The sequence below is a fragment of the Eptesicus fuscus genome, chromosome 2 (assembly GCF_027574615.1).
Source record: "Eptesicus fuscus isolate TK198812 chromosome 2, DD_ASM_mEF_20220401, whole genome shotgun sequence".
NCBI lineage: Eukaryota > Metazoa > Chordata > Mammalia > Chiroptera > Vespertilionidae > Eptesicus > Eptesicus fuscus.
Window position 1 is genome coordinate 1113065 of NC_072474.1, and position 15821 is coordinate 1128885.

The 15821-nt window shown below is 42.8% G+C and overlaps 1 protein-coding gene across 1 annotated transcript in view; it reads left to right on the top strand.

Moving 5' to 3' along the window:
* The window catches only part of MYO9A (myosin IXA), a 321663-nt gene that overhangs the window by 138100 nt on the left and 167742 nt on the right, over positions 1-15821 (top strand). Inside the window, exon 13 of the mRNA XM_008151369.3 lies at positions 11579-11720. Within this exon, the coding sequence (XP_008149591.2) occupies positions 11579-11720 (142 nt within the window). The remainder of the gene's footprint in view (positions 1-11578; positions 11721-15821) is intronic.

Here is a 15821-nt window from a genome sequence, read left to right on the forward strand (position 1 = left end):
TAGGATATAAAATATTGGGGATTTATTATAGGTAGGATGTTCATACATCATGTTTGTGTGGGACAATCTAAAGTTTATGACTGTTGTCCAGTTTAGTTATTAAAGGTACCTACTTTTACCCTCAGAATACCTGGTTTATATAGTAAGTTATATGTCACCCTATTGATAAGCCATAAACACAAAGAATGGCTGTATAGAAATACAGAGTAAATATGGCAGAATTAAAAATATATTGGAAAGGAGACTGCAGACAGTTACAGCTACCCTCTGTATTACTAGACTATTTACATAAATCTAAATGGATTAAAATGTAGTTATTATAAAATATTATAATTTCATGGCCACAGGTGTGTAAAAGTTTTTTGTTTTGCCTATATGCCCTGAAACATATTATCTCTTATAAAATTGTAAGGTAGTGGTTCTTAACTCTGCTTGTGTACCTTTACCGCTGGTATATTTTCTTTGGAAAGCTTCATAGGTAGTTTCTTAATTCTCATCCAAGGATACGTTTTTATTGGGGAGAGGGAGAGGGAGAGGGAGGGGGAGGGGGAGGGGGAGGGAGAGGGAGAGGGAGAGGGAGGGGGAGGGGGAGGGGGAGGGAGAGGGAGGGGAGGGAGAGTGAGAGGGAGAGGGAGAGGGAGGGGGAGGGGGAGGGAGAGGGAGGGGGAGGGGGGGGGGGGGGGGGAGGGAGAGGGAGGGGGAGGGAGAGTGAGAGGGAGAGGGAGAGGGAGGGTGAGGGTGAGGGGGAGGGGGAGGGGGAGGGAGGGGGAGGGGGAGGGGGAGGGAGGGGGAGGGGGAGGGGGAGGGGGAGGGGGAGGGAGGGGGAGAGGGAGAGGGAGAGGGAGAGGGAGAGGGAGGGAGAGGGAGAGGAAGGGAGAGGGGAGGGAGACACTGAACTCAGAGAGAAACAATTGGTTGCCTCCCATGTGCCCCCCTTCTCCCCCTTCCCTTCCCCTCTATGTGCCTTGACTGGGAATCATGATGCTCCAACCAACTAAGCCACACTGGCCACAGCCATAAGTAGTTTTTTTTGTTTCTTTGTTTTTCATCTTTAGTTTTTGTTTTATTTTTTTAAATTTAAATTCTTTGTTGTTTAATGTATTGCATAAGTCTCCTTTTCCTCCCATTTGACCTCTCCCCTACTGCCCCCCACCCCAAGCAAATGCCCTCAACCCCCCCCTCCTATATCTGTATTCATTGGATATGCTCATATGCATGCATACAAATCCTTTGGTTGATCTCTTACCCCCTCACCCCCTGCCTTCCATCATAGGTTGGATAGTCTATTCAATGCTTCTGTGACTCCAGTTCTATTTTTGTTCATCAGTTTATGTTGTTCATTATATTCCACAAATGAGTGAGATCATGTGATACTTACCTTTCTCTGACTGGCTTATTTCGCTTAGCATAATGTTCTCCAGTTCCATCCATGCTGTTGCAAATGGTAAGAATTCCTTCTTTTTGACAGCAGCATAGTATTCCATTGTATAGATGTACCACAGTTTTCTAATCCACTCTTCCGCTGATGGGCATTTAGACTGCTTCCAAATCTTAGCTATGGTAAATTGTGCCGCTATGACTATAGGGGTACAAATATTCTTTCTGATTGGTTTCTGTTTTCTTGGGATATAATCCTAGAAGTGGGATTACTGGGTCAAATGGAACTTCCATTTTTCATTTTTTGAGTAAACACCATACTGTTCTCCAAAGCGGCTGCACCAGTCTGCATTCCCACCAGCAGTGCAAGAGAGTTCCTTTTTCTCCGCATCCTCGCCAGCACTTGTCATTTGTTGATTTGTTGATGATTGCCATTCTGACAGGTGTGAGATGGTACCTTGTTGTTTTGATTTGCATCTCTCGGATGATTAGTGACTTTCAGCATGTTTTCATATGTCTCTTGGCCTTCTGTATGTCCTCTTGTGAAAGGTGTCTATTTAGGTCGTTTGCCCATTTTTTGATTGGATTGTTTATCTTCCTTTTGTTAAGTTGTATGAGTTCCCTATAAATTTTGGAGATTAAAACCTTATCGCTGATAACATTGGCAAATATGTTCTCCCATGTAGTGGGCTCTCTTGTTACTTTGTTGATGGTTTCTTTAGCTGTGCAGAAGCTTTTTATTTTGATGTAGTCCCATGTGTTTATTTTCTCCTTAGTTTCCATTGCTCTGGGATCTGTATCGGTAAAGATATTGCTACGACATATGTCTGCTATTTTGCTGCCGATGGCGTCTTCTAAGACCGTGGTCGGCAAACTGCGGCTTGCGAGCCACATGCAGCTCTTTGGCCCCTTGAGTGTGGCTCTTCCACAAAATACCACGGCCTGGGCGAGTCTATTTTGAAGAAGTGGCGTTAGAAGAAGTTTAAATTGAAAAAATTTGGCTCTCAAAAGAAATTTCAATCGTTGTACTGTTGATATTTGGCTCTGTTGACTAATGAGTTTGCTGACCACTATTCTAAGATTTTTATGGTTTCCTGCCTTATGTTTAAGTCCTTTATCCATTTTGAGTTTGTTTTTGTGAATGGTGTACGTTGGTGGTCTAGTTTCATTGTTTTGCATGTATCTGTCCAATTTTCCCAACACCATTTATTGAAGAGACTGTCTTGACTCCACTGTATGCTCTTGCCTCCTTTGTCAAGTATTAATTGAGCATCATGGCTTGTGTCAATTTCTGGGGTCTCTGTTCTGTTCCATTGGTCTATATGTCTGTTCTTGTGCCAGTGCTAGGCAGTTTTGAGAACAATGCCTTTGTAATATAGCTTGATATCTATCTGGTATTGTGTTCCCTCCAACTTTTTTCTTCTTTTCTCAAGATTGCTGCAGCTATTTGGGGTCTTTTTTTATTCCAGATGAATTTTTGGAGAGATTCTTCTAGATCTTTGAAGTATGCCATTGGTATTTTAATGGGGATTGCATTGAATCTATAGATTGCTTTGGGTAGTATGGATATTTTAATGATGTTGATTCTACCAATCTACGAACACGGTATATTCTTCCATTGAATTTATGTCTTCCTCTATCTCTTTTTTCAGTGTCCTGTAATTTTCTGAGTATAGGTTCTTTACCTCCTTGGTTAAATTAATTTATTCATAGGTACCTTAATTTTTGTGTTGCAATGGTAAATGGGATTTTTTTTTTTTTAAGTTTCTCTTTCTGTAAGTTCATTATTGGTGTATAAAAAGGCCACAGGTTTCTGGGTGTTAATTTTGTATCCTGCTACATTGCCAAATTCATTTATTAAATCTAGTAGTTTTTTGATGGAGTCTTTGGGGTTTTCTATGTACAATATCATGTCATCTGCGAATAAGGGCAGTTTTACTTCTTTGTTTCTAATTTGGATTCCTTTTATTTATTCTTCTTGTCTGATCACTATGGCTAGCACTTCCAGTACTATGTTGAACAGGAGTGGTAAGAGTGGGCATCCCTGTCTTGTTCCTGTTCTTAGGGGAAATGGTTTTAGTTTTTTCTCATTGAGTATGAGGTTTTTCATATAAGGCTTTTATTATATTGAGGTATGATCCCTCTATTCCCACTTTGCTGAGAGTTTTTATCAGGAAAGGGTGTTGTATTTTGTTAAATGCCTTTTCTACATTAATTAATAGGATTATGTAATTTTTTGTTTTCAGTTTGTTTATGTGATGTATCACGTTTATTGATTTGCGGATATTGTACCAGCCTTGCTTCCTTGGAATAAATTCTACTTGGTTATGGTGTATGATCTTTCTGATGTACTGCTGGCTCTGATTTGCTAGAATTTTGTTGAGGATTTTAGCACCTATGTTCATTAGGGATATTGGTGTAATTCTCTTCTTTGTTGTGTCTTTATCTGATTTTGGGATTAGGGTAATGCTGGCTTCATAGAAAGAGCTTGGAAGTGGGCCTTCCTCTTGAATTTTTTGGAATAGTCTGAGAAGGATAGGTTTTAGTTCTTCTTTGAATGTTTGGTAAAATTCCCCTGTGAAGCTGTCTGACTCTGGAAGCTTTTTGATGACTGCTTTAATTTCCTCCTTAGTTATCGGTCTGTTGAGATATTTTGATTCTTCTTGATTGAGCTTTGGAAAGTCGTATTTTTCTAGGAATATGTGCATTTCCTCTAGGTTTTTTGGTCTTATATTTTGAGTTAGGCTTGTAATGCTATGAACTTCCCTCTCAGGACTGCTTTCACTGTGTCCCATAGGTTTTGGTTTCATTGTTTTTTCATTGTTATTCATTTCCAGAACGTTTTTAATTTCTTCTTTGATCTCTTTGGTAATCCAGTCATTGTTTAATAGCATGTTATTCAGCCTCCAAGTGTTTGAATTTTTTTATTGTTTTTATTGTAGTTGATTTCTAATATTATGCCATTGTGGTCTGAGAAGATGCTTGATATGATTTCAACCTTCTTGAATTTGGAGAGACTTTGCCTGTGATCCAGTACGTGATCTATCTTTGAAAATGTCCCTTGTGCACTTGAGAAGAATGTATATTCTGTAGCTTTGTGGTATATTGTTCTGAAGATGTCAATGAAGTCCATCTGATGTAGTGAGTCATTTAGGATAGCTGTTTCTTGGTTGATTTTTTGTCTAGAATATTTATCCAGTGATGTCAGTGGGGTATTAAAGTCCCCTACTATGAATGTATTGCCGTTGATAGCTCCCTTTGTTACCTTTCAGAAGAATTTTTATGTATTTGGGTGTTGCTGCATTGGGTGCATATATGTTTACCAGAGTTATATCCTCTAGTTGTATCGATCCCTTCCTTATATCTTGTTATGACCTTCACTTTGAGATCTATTTTGTCATATATAAGTATTGCTACTCCAGCTCTTTTTTCATTTCCATTTGCCTGAAAGATATTTTTCCATCCCTTCACTTTCAGTCTGTGTGAGTCTCTTGTTCTGAGGTGGGTCTCTTGTAGACAGCAAATATATAGGTCATGTTTTCTTATCCATTCAGCCACTCCATGTCTTTTGATTGCAGCATTTAGTCCATTTATGTTTAAAGTTATTATTGACTAGAGTCCCAGTGCACAGATTCATGCACCGGTGGGGTCCCTCATCCTGGCCTGTGTCCTCTCGCAATCTGGGACCCCTCGGGGGATGTAATAATGTGCCAAGTGGCAGGTGGTCGGAGAGGAGCCCACACCGTTCCTGCCACTGCTGCTGCTCGTTAAGTTCACTAAGCGGTACTCCTGCTGTGGGAGTGCACTGACCACCAGGAGTCAGCTCCTGCGTTGAGCATCTGCTCCCTGGTGGTTAGTGCTTGTCATAGCTATTGGTTGTTTGGTCGTTCAGTTGCTTTGGCTTTTATATACTGGAATATAGATAGGTACTTGTTTGTAACCGTTTTTATTTTTTTGCCTGTGTTCCTCCTCATGCCACCTCATTTTTTCCTTCTTTTTACAACAGTCCCTTTAGCATTTCTTGCATTGCTGGCTTGGTAGTGATAAACTCCCTTAGCCTTTTTTTTTTTTTTTTTGTCTCTGAAGCTAGTTATTTTTCCTTCAATTTTGAATGATAGCCTTGCTGGGTATAGTATTCTTGGATTTAAGTCCCTTGCTTTGCATCACTTTGTATACTTCCTTTTGTGTCTCTCTTGCAGCCTTTAAGATTCTCTCTTTTTCCTGAATGTTTGCTATTGTAATTATGACGTGTCTTACTGTGGGTCTTTTTGGGTTTATCTTGTTTGGAACTCTCTATGCTTGTGTGACTTTTGTCTTCCCAAATCAGTGAAGTTTTCTGTCATTATTTCTTCAAATAGGTTTTCTAATCCTTGCTCCTGTTCTTGTCATTCTGGCACCCCTATTATACATATGTTGCTTCATTTCATGTTGTCCCAAAGCTCCCTCAGGCCCTCCTCCTGTCTTTTGATTTTTTTCTCCAGTTGTTGTTCAGATAGGGTGTGTTTTGCTTCCCTGTCTTCTAATTTGCTAATTTGATCCTGCGCTTCTCCTAGTCTACTGTTGAAAGCTTCCATAATGTTTTTTTAATCATAGCTATATCACTATTTATTTCTTCTTGATTCTTACATAAGTTGTTAATTTTTTCATCCATCAGTTTATGAATTGTATGACCCTGATTCTGAATTCTTCTGACATATTGCATGCCCATTTTCATTTAGTTCCTTTTCTGGTGATGCCTCCTTTTCCCTTTGAGGGTTGTTGTTCTGTCTCCCCATTTTTGCTCTCACTGAAGGATCTAGGTGTCAAATCGCACAGGGCCTGTGGCTGCAGCGGAGGTCCTGGTGACGGGTCGCATGGTCGTAGGTGGTGGCTGCTCCTCTAGTGGTCATGGGTGGGTTCTGCTCCCCAGGCGTTCATGGGTGTCAGCTGCTCCTCAGGGGGTTACGGGTGGTGGCTGCTTGCTCCGTGCACATTCCTGGATGGCAGCTGTTTTCTGGTGGCTGCTGGCTTGGTTGTGGTGCCTGGGGCTAAAGCGTCTGGCTGGCGGAAGGGGAGCCGTTCCGGAACTCCCAGTCGCCCTCAGCCAGGGAGGCTGAAGTCTGGGTTTTGGTAGGTTCGCAGCTGAGGCAGCAGTTCCCTGGCCGGCGTGTCTGTAGGGTCCTGGTTGTTACCTAAGGGCACCCTGGGTGGAGGTGAGGCTAGGCTCCCAGTCACCACATCTCTCCCCTTCAAGATGTCGCAGCTTCTGTGGCAGAGCTGGTGCTCCGGGAGAGATTACTGCAGTAGCAGAGGCTGCCTGGCTAGGCAAGTCCGGTCCGCCGGCCCCCCAAGGTCCTGCGAGATCTAGCTGTCCCTTCCTCAGACACACACACAAACCACACGTCCACACTCTTCCCTTTTGCACCCTGAGTCACTCCCCCCCTCCCCCTCACTGCCATCCTCCTGGCCACCATCTTGGAATCTCATAGTTAGTTATGATACTAAGTGTTGAGAACCATTATGTTTGATATTAAAATGATAAACATTTTTTATGGTAATAAAAAGAACCAAAAACTTTAAGCAATTTGAGAAATAGATCAAATAGGTAGTAAATGCTGGACTTAAGATTTAACCTTTTGTACTCGGATGTCGAGTGTGACTCGACACGGTTAGCATCGGTAGCAGCTCTTTTTATACTCTTTGAATGTATCAATAATTTGAAATAAAAAAAATCCAAATAAATAAGTTTGTATGAAAAGAAACTCCAGTTTTTTATTCTATTGCCTCGCTTTGTAAAATCTGGGGTATTTAAAAAATTAAATCTCGAGTAGAATAAAGGAATCGAGAAAAAAGCAAGCGATGCAAAGGGTTAAACCTTCCTGGTATTTTTAAAAAATTATATTTTTATTGATTTCAGAAAGGAAGGGAGAGGGAGAGAGGTAGAAATATCAATGACAAGAGAGGATCATCGATGGACTGCTTCCTGGGGATCGAGCCCGCTACCTGGGCATGTGCTCCGACTGGGAATCGGACTGGCAATCTTTTGGTGCACAGAACCACGCTTGACCAACTTAGCCACACTGGCCAGGGCGTCTGCTATATACACTGAGTGGCCAGATTATTATGATCTCTGAATGCATAATAATCAGGCCACTCAGTGTGTGTGTATATATTAGAGGCCCAGTGCATGAATTCATGTGTGGGTGGGATCCAGCCAGCCTGGCCAGGGGGAGGGGACATGGGCGGTTGGCCGGCCTGCCTGCTGGTCGAACTCCTGGTCGAGGGGACAATTTGCATATTAGCCTTTTATTCTATAGGATATACACTGAGTGGCCAGATTATTATGTGTTCAGAGATCATAATAATCTGGCCCCTCAGTGTATATCTTAAGGTGATTAAGAACAGCAGTTGAGATAGTTGATGTATGATTGTATATGGCTCTAGAACAAAGGGGTCTTGTCTGTCTGGTCATCTCTAAACAAAGACTGTGTCTCCCTGGAAATGTGTAGCCGCACATGAATATCAATACTGCCACTGAGGAGGGTGTCACCTCTTCGCTGTTGCCAAAGCTTGTGAGGTTAATCCATGACCAGAAATTGCAGGGAGACAGATTTTGACTTGATGTTTTGAAGAACTTTTTAATTATTAGGCTGATTAGCAATTGCTTCATAAAGTAATAAAATTACCCATTTTAGCCATTATTTTGCATCATATGTAAGGGTTTTGTAGGTAGGCGATAACTGAATAACCTCTTGATAGTTGTCCCTTCAATTATGTTTCTATATTCAGTCCACCATAAAATTTTTAACAAACCTCAATTTATGTTGTTACCTTTGTCTCTATGCTTTAATATCTCGGAAGTTGCAAAGGCATGAAATACTTTTCCTTTGCCATGTATCTTTAAGGAGGGGTTGAAAATAAATTAGTCACATGTAGGAGGAGCCATTTTGGAAATCATTTAGACTAAGTATTTTTCCTCTAAAAATACCTTTTTATGTAGTGAATATATAACATGAAATGTATCTTTAGCAGTGTTCCTTCGTCATTCAATGTATTTGTAGTGCTTTAGGTGCCTGACTTGACGTCAGAAGTCTTGTTTAATTTTTCTCACTATTTAATGGCTATTTGACGTTGGGCAAGTTTTTTAAAACTACGTTATAAAGGATTCATGCAGTGTGGATTTAGAGAGGAGGAATAGGGCAAACAAAGTGAGGTGGGAGTAAGCTGCTAGGAGTGTTATCAGTCTTTCCTGTAGTGAAAGTGTCATCTGCTGACAGCAGCACTGGCAGCATGTGGAAACTTATTAAAAATGCAGAATTTCAGCTTTCACCCCAGACTTCTTGAGTCAGAATCACCGATTTAACAAACTGAAGTTAAGATCAGAGCATTCATTTAGGACAGCCTGTTGTCAGTCTTGACTGCTCATAAGAGCACTTGTAAAAAAAATACTAATGTGGCACCGACTAGCTTTAATTCTGTAGAACCACAGCAGGTGGGGTCCAGGCATTCTTTTTTTTTTTTTGAAAGTTTCCGAAGTACTTCCCGTGTGCATAGAAACACTGAAGCTGCCCTTGCAGATAGCCTTTGGGGGAACACAAGATGAAGAACTTTGGAATGAACAGTAATGTCTGATGTTTCTCTGTTCCAAGCTCTTTTGCCTGATAATGTATATGTAGCCACAAATATTTGTTGAATGTGGGATATGTGGAGAGCTTTCCTTTCCATCTTTCCTTGTTTGAAATAAAAACTGTTCTCATGTCTGTCCTCCTTTGTTTGAATATTTCTTTCTTCCAAATCTAAAGTAGGAGAAAAAGCAATCACAGCATTTTGATTACTCTGGATTAGAAGGTAAATAAGCCTTTCCTGAAGAGAAGCTTTCTGTGGGGAGTAGTGAGGCATAAGTTTGCAGAGGTTGGGTTGGCCTAGGCTCAGGAGCTTGGATTCCGTGTATGTGCCTGGTGATCCATACATTTTCCTGAGGAGGGAGGCACATGATTAAAGCACTATTGTAGGAAAATTTGTTTTGAATCTTGTAGAATCACTGGAATTATTATTGAGGCTGTTTGAAATTGTAAGATTATAATCCATTCTAGAATGGCTTTAGAGTTCTGAAATGGAAAGGAAGAGCTAGCCTACAGATGTTTTGAAGAAGTGATAGTATTTGAATGTGAAAGCAGACCTAGTTGACTAGGAAAATGGCAATGTTGGCAACATAAAGTAGATAACTTTTATATCATCTCTATAGGATGCCAGCAAGTGTTAGATGTTTTTACTCAGGTTTTTAAAATCCCACTTGCATTGTGATACCTTATGGTACTAATTTTATGGTCAGGAAACCAATTCTTAAAAAAGGTTATCTACCTAACTTGCCCAAGTTCACAGACAACTGGTAACCTATACTATGACTATGACTGACACAAAAGGCCATTTTCCTTTCTGATTCCAATACATAGTACATCTTTAATCATTTTTGTTGTAATTTTGGAATCGTTTGTACACGTTAGATTTTATACTCAGCATCTTTACAACCTCATGTCACATTTCTCATTATCTCAGCTATTAAATGAAACTATTCTCTGAAAGATACTTGCTCTCTCCTTTCTCTATCAGTGATATGTCCTGTGTTCAACTCCTACCCAACCTTTAACATCTAGCTCATACTTGTCTTCTATACCCATATGAACCTTTTCATTACTCCCAGTGACTAGTGATTTTTTCTCTTCTGAACTTTTATATTCCTGTATTTGCTATTATGTAATTAGTTTGTAATAAATATTATTTGAATTATTCCTGGATATGAAATGCTCATCAGTGAGTACAATACCATTGATATATTTGAAATAATAGATATAATATAAAAATATACATTAACTGGTATGAGTAAGAAAATTACTGCTTAATTTATATATGAAGAAATAAAGTAAAAATTACTGTGGATTTAAAGGACCTATCCAAATTGAGACATCATTTTCTATTTGGAAGTTCTTGGCACCAAACAACATATGATTTAGTTTTTATTATTCTACTAGAGACCTGATACATAAATTCTTGCAAGAGTAGGCCTTGGCAGCCATTGGCGGCTGCCTGGATCCCTTCCTCGCAGCCATGGAGGCTGCAGCCCTGGCTTAGTCTGGAAGGACTTCCGGTCTAATTAGCATATTATGCTTTTATTATTATAGACTAGAGGCTTGATGCACGAAATTCGTGCACTTGGGGGGGGGTGTCCCCCAGCCTGGCCAGTGCTCTCTCTCATTGTGGGAGCCCCGTGATCGATTGCCCCAAAGAGGTAGGCCCTGCCCACCCATCCAGGGCTCCTCCATGGATTGCCCCAAAGAGGCCAGAACTGGGGTTCCCATCTCTACAGCACGTGGAGCCTTGGGACCCGTCTCCTCTGCACAAAATGGCAGGAATGCCAGGACCCGCCTCCATGGTGCGCGAGGGGGCAGGGACTCTCCGCTGCGACCCACCTCTTCTGTGCAAGGCGGCGGGGACTCTCTGCCGGGACCCGCCTTCTCTGTGCCAGGCTTCCTCCTTGCCACACAGAGCCGCGGGATCCCCAGGCCTCACTGCACGGAGCTGCTGCTGGGCTGCCTCTGCTGTGCGCACAGCCATCTTGTGACGGCGTGAGGACATCATGGCGTCAGGGTGTGACGACCACCTAGGCCAGTGATGGTGAACCTGTGACACGCGTGTCAGCACTGACACGCGTAGCCATTTCTGATGACACTCGGCCGCTAAGGCGGCCGCATGCCGAGAATGAAACATTTGCTGCTCCTGAGGATGCAACATTTGCGAAATAATGTTTTTTCCTCAAAGTGACACACTACCCGAGTTATGCTCAGTTTTTTGGGAAGTTTGACACACCAAGCTCAAAAGGTTGCCCATCACTGCCCTAGGCTATTATTAGTATAGATAGGTTTTATAGTAGTACAGCACAATGCAACATAAGCTAAATACTTAAAAACCTGAGTTTATTTCTCAGTTCCACTTCTTTCAAATTGAGTTTGGGCAAATCACAACTTTTGATCCCTCATTCATAAAATAGGAATACTTTTCTTGTTACACTCACTTTTTAGCTTGTTATGAAAATCAGATTAGAAAATACCAGTAAAAATTCTTCGTAATTTGCTAAATGTGTTTGATGGCAATGTAATTATAATTTGTTTTATTTTTTACAAAAGATTGTATTCACTGCAACATCTTTCTTTTGTTTTTAATTCAGCTTTCCACAGGCTACAAATCAAACATTGCTAGATAAATTTAAGCATCAACACGAAGAGAATTCTTACATTGAATTTCCAGCTGTGATGGAGCCTGCTTTCACCATAAAGCATTATGCCGGGAAAGTAAAATATGGGGTAAAGGTCAGTAAATTTCATATTGCATATGCCTTTAGGGTAGAGATGTAATCTTAACTCTCTACCACACTACCCTCTTTGTAGATGTGGAGGCTCTTCATCAGTACAATTAGAGACATTATAAGGATTATTATAAGAATACTACTAAAATTCAGATTCCACCTTGTAATATATTACTGTCGTAGGTGATGTTTCTGTTGATTTTTTCTACATATAAACCTGACGTTAGTCCATCCTAATAGCCTTTTTAGATCTGAAAGAATAGATAGCATCAGTATGTCTTAAAAGCACTAGTTGATCTGCAGTTTGTTGAATTATTCTCTTCTCTACATCCATGAGGCCTGACTGAAGCTTCATGTCTCTATGCACCATTAGGTATTTGTGAGCTTGTACTACTAATGAATTTATTAAAACTCTTTAACTCCTATGGAAGGAAATATTCATAATTTTGTTCAGTTCTTCTTTGTAATTAATGAGCTATTATCTTTCAACCATTTGATGTTTGAGCCTGCCATTTAAGACAATTTCCCAGGCAAGACAGTGATGATATGGAGACTAGTGGAGCAATATATTTTCTCTTGCATCTTGAGGTAAGAGTCAGAATTAAGATCACTTATTCAGGAAGTGTTTATTAAACACATAGCATGTCAGACCCTGTGCTTGGTATTTGGAATGACCCAGTGATAAAATAAAATAGACAAATATATTCCTGGCTCTCTGTATACATACACACACACACACACACACACACACACACACTCGTGTGTATGTGTGTTTAAGACATACACACATAGCCGAAACCGGTTTGGCTCTGTGGATAGAGTGTCGGCCTGCGGACTCAAGGGTCCCAGGTTCGATTCCGGTCAAGGACATGTACCTTGGTTGCGGGCACATCCCCAGTAGGGGGTGTGCAAGAGGCAGCTGATCGATGTTTCTCTCTCATCGATGTTTCTAACTCTCTATCCCTCTCTCTTCCTCTCTGTAAAAAATCAATAAAAAAATATATATATATATATAAAAGACATACACACATATTCGTGTGTGTGTGTGTTTGTGTGTAATATAGATAAATGGGGCTATGTGCTACTAATGAATGGGTTCTATGAGGGAAACTAGTGAAATATTGGATTTTGAATTTGTAGATCCATGAAAACCTCTCTGAGAAACTCAGATTTTGAAAGATGGCCTGAAGTAAATGTAAATGATGAATCATTAGATAGAAAAAAACCTATCATATAAAAATAATTGAAAACAAGCCAGTGTTACTGATTATAGTGAACACTGGATCTAGTGGCATAAAATGAATTCAGAGAATGGAAAGCAAGTTCATTCTTCAGGGCTTTTAGATGAAGTTAAATGAATTTGGTTTTTGTTGAAATTATTAGGGGAGCCATGAAAAGATTTTAAGTTGAGGATGTAATTTGTGTTTTTAAAAGATTGCTTTGATTACTGTGAGGAGAAAGAACAACTGGGAATGGGAGGTGGGAGATCAAATTAGGTTATTTTAAAAACCTGTTGATGTGAATTAGTAAGATAAACTGAACCACAGGGGTGGCAGTAGAGTTGGAAAAGATCTAAATGATTATGAAATACTAGAGGCCCGGTGCACGAAATTCATGCACGGAGGGGGGTTGTCCCTCAGCCCAGCCTGTACCCTCTCCAATCTGGGATCCCTCAAGGGATGTCCGACTGCCCGTTTAGGCCCGATCCCAGGGATCGGGCCTAAACGGGCAGTCGGACATCCCTCTCACAATCCAGGACTGCTGGCTCCCAACTGCTTGCTTGCCTGCCTTCCTGATTGCCCCTAACCGCTTCTGCCTGCCAGCCTGATCACCCCCTAACCACTCTGCTGCCAGCCTGTTTGCCACCAACTTCCCTCCTCTGCCGGCCTGGTCACCCCTAACTGCCCTCTCCTGCAGGGTTGATCACCACCAACTGCCCTCCCTTGCAGGCCTGGTCCCTCTCAACTGCCCTCCCTTGCAGGCCGGGTGCCTCCCAACCACCCTCTCCTGCTGGCCATCTTGTGGTAGCCATCTTGTGTCCACATGGAGGCAGGATCTTTGACCACATGGGGGCAGCTATATTGTGTGTTGCAGTGATGATCAATCTGCATAGTACTCTTTTATTAGATAGGATAGAGGCCTGGTACAGGGGTGGGGGCCAGCTGGTTTGCCCTGAAGGGTGTCCCTGATCAGGGTGGGGTTCCCTTGGGGTGTGGGGTGGCCTGAGCGAGGGGCCTGTGGTGGTTTGCAGGCTGGCCACGCCCCCTGGTAACGCAACCGGAGGCCCTGGTATCTGGAATTTATTTTCCTTCTACAATTGAAACTTTGTAGCCTGGAGCAGAGCCAAGCCTGGGGCTCCCTTCGAGGCCCAAAGCCATTTGTGTTGGGGTTATAATTGAAACTTTGTTGCCTTAAGCGGGTGGGCCCGGCCAGGGTGTGCGGAAAGCTTTGCTTCCCCTGTTGCCGGCGGCAACCCTGGCCTGCTCTCTCAAGCTCCATTCTGCCACCATTTGTTTGAATTTGTTTACCTTCTATAATTGAAACTTTGTAGCTTGAGTGGAGGCTTAGGCCTGCAATGGCTGGCGGAAAGCTTGGCTTCCTCTGTTACCTAGGAAACCTTGCTCTCTGTGGCTGTAGCCATTTTGGTTTGGGTTAATTTGCATACTCGCTCTGATGGGATGGTGGGCGTGGCTTGTGGGCGTGGCTTGTGTCGGAAGTATGGTCAATTTGCATACTTGTCTATTATTAGATAGGATATTTCAGAGATATAATCAGTAGACCTTATTAAGAAATTTTAGGTAAGTGACTTCTGGTTATAGCTAATGGATAAATTTGATGTTCTATTTTTTTTCAGATGGAAAAGACAGGAAGGAATATATTTTAGAGTAAACATTAAGAATAACAGAGCAGAATGGTGGTTGCCAGGGGCTAGAGCAGCAATCGCCAACCGGTGGTCTGCGGACCACTGGTGGTCTGTGAGGTCCGAAAGGTTGGCGACCTCTGGGCTAAAGGGTGGGGGAATTGAGAAGATGTTGGGCAAAGGATTCAAACTTGCAGTTAGAAGATGATCATAATCATCTCTAAGTTCTGGAGATTTAATACACAGCATTTTGATTATAGTTAATACTAGTGGCCTGAGGCACGAAATTCATGCATGGCGGGGGGAGGGGGTTCCCTCTGCCCAGCCTGCACCATCTCCAATCTGGGACATCCCTCTCGCAATCTGGGACTGCTGGTTCCTAACCGCTCCCCTGCCTGCCTGCCTGATTACCCCTAACTGCTTCTGACTGCCTGATTGTCCCTAACCCCTCTGCCTGCCTGCCTGATCGCCCCTAACTGTCCTCCCCTGCCGGCCTGATCTCGCCACCAACTGCCCTCCCCTGCCAGCCTGGTTGCCCTCAAGTGCCCTCCCCTGCTGGCCTGATCTCTACCCCAACTGCCCTCCCCTGCTGGCCTGATCTCACCCCCAACTGCCCTCCCCTGCAGGCCTGGTTGCCCCCACCTACCCTCCTCTGCCGGCCTGATCTCGCCCCCAACTACCCTCCCCTGCCAGCCTGGTTGCCCCCACTGCCCTCCCCTGATGGCCTGATCTCACCCCCAACGGCCCCCCCACCCCCCGCCGGCCTGATCCTACCCCCAACTGCCCTCTCTTGCTGGCCTGATCCTACCCCCAACAGCTGTCCCCTGCTGGCCTGATCTCACCCCCAACTGCCCTCCCCTGCCAGCCTGATCTTGCTCCCAACAGCCCTCCCCTGCAGGCCTGATCTCACCCCCAACTGCTCTCCTCTGTCAGCCAATTTGGTTCAGATTGGTCGGTTTCTATGCCAGTCAGCGTCAAAAGCTCCACCTCCTAGGCAGCCATTGGCTCCTCACACTTCACCTAGATTTGGTTCTGATTGGTCATTTTCTATGCCAGTCAGCATCAAAAGCTCCGCCTCCTAGGCAGTCATTGGCTCCTCACAGTTGACCCAGATTTGGTTCTGATTGGTCATTTTCTATGCCAGTCTGCATCAAAAGCTCCGCCTCCTAGGCAGCCATTGGCTCCTCACAGTTGACCCAGATTTGTCTTTCTTTTGGGGGAGGGGGATAGACTGTTTATTAAGTG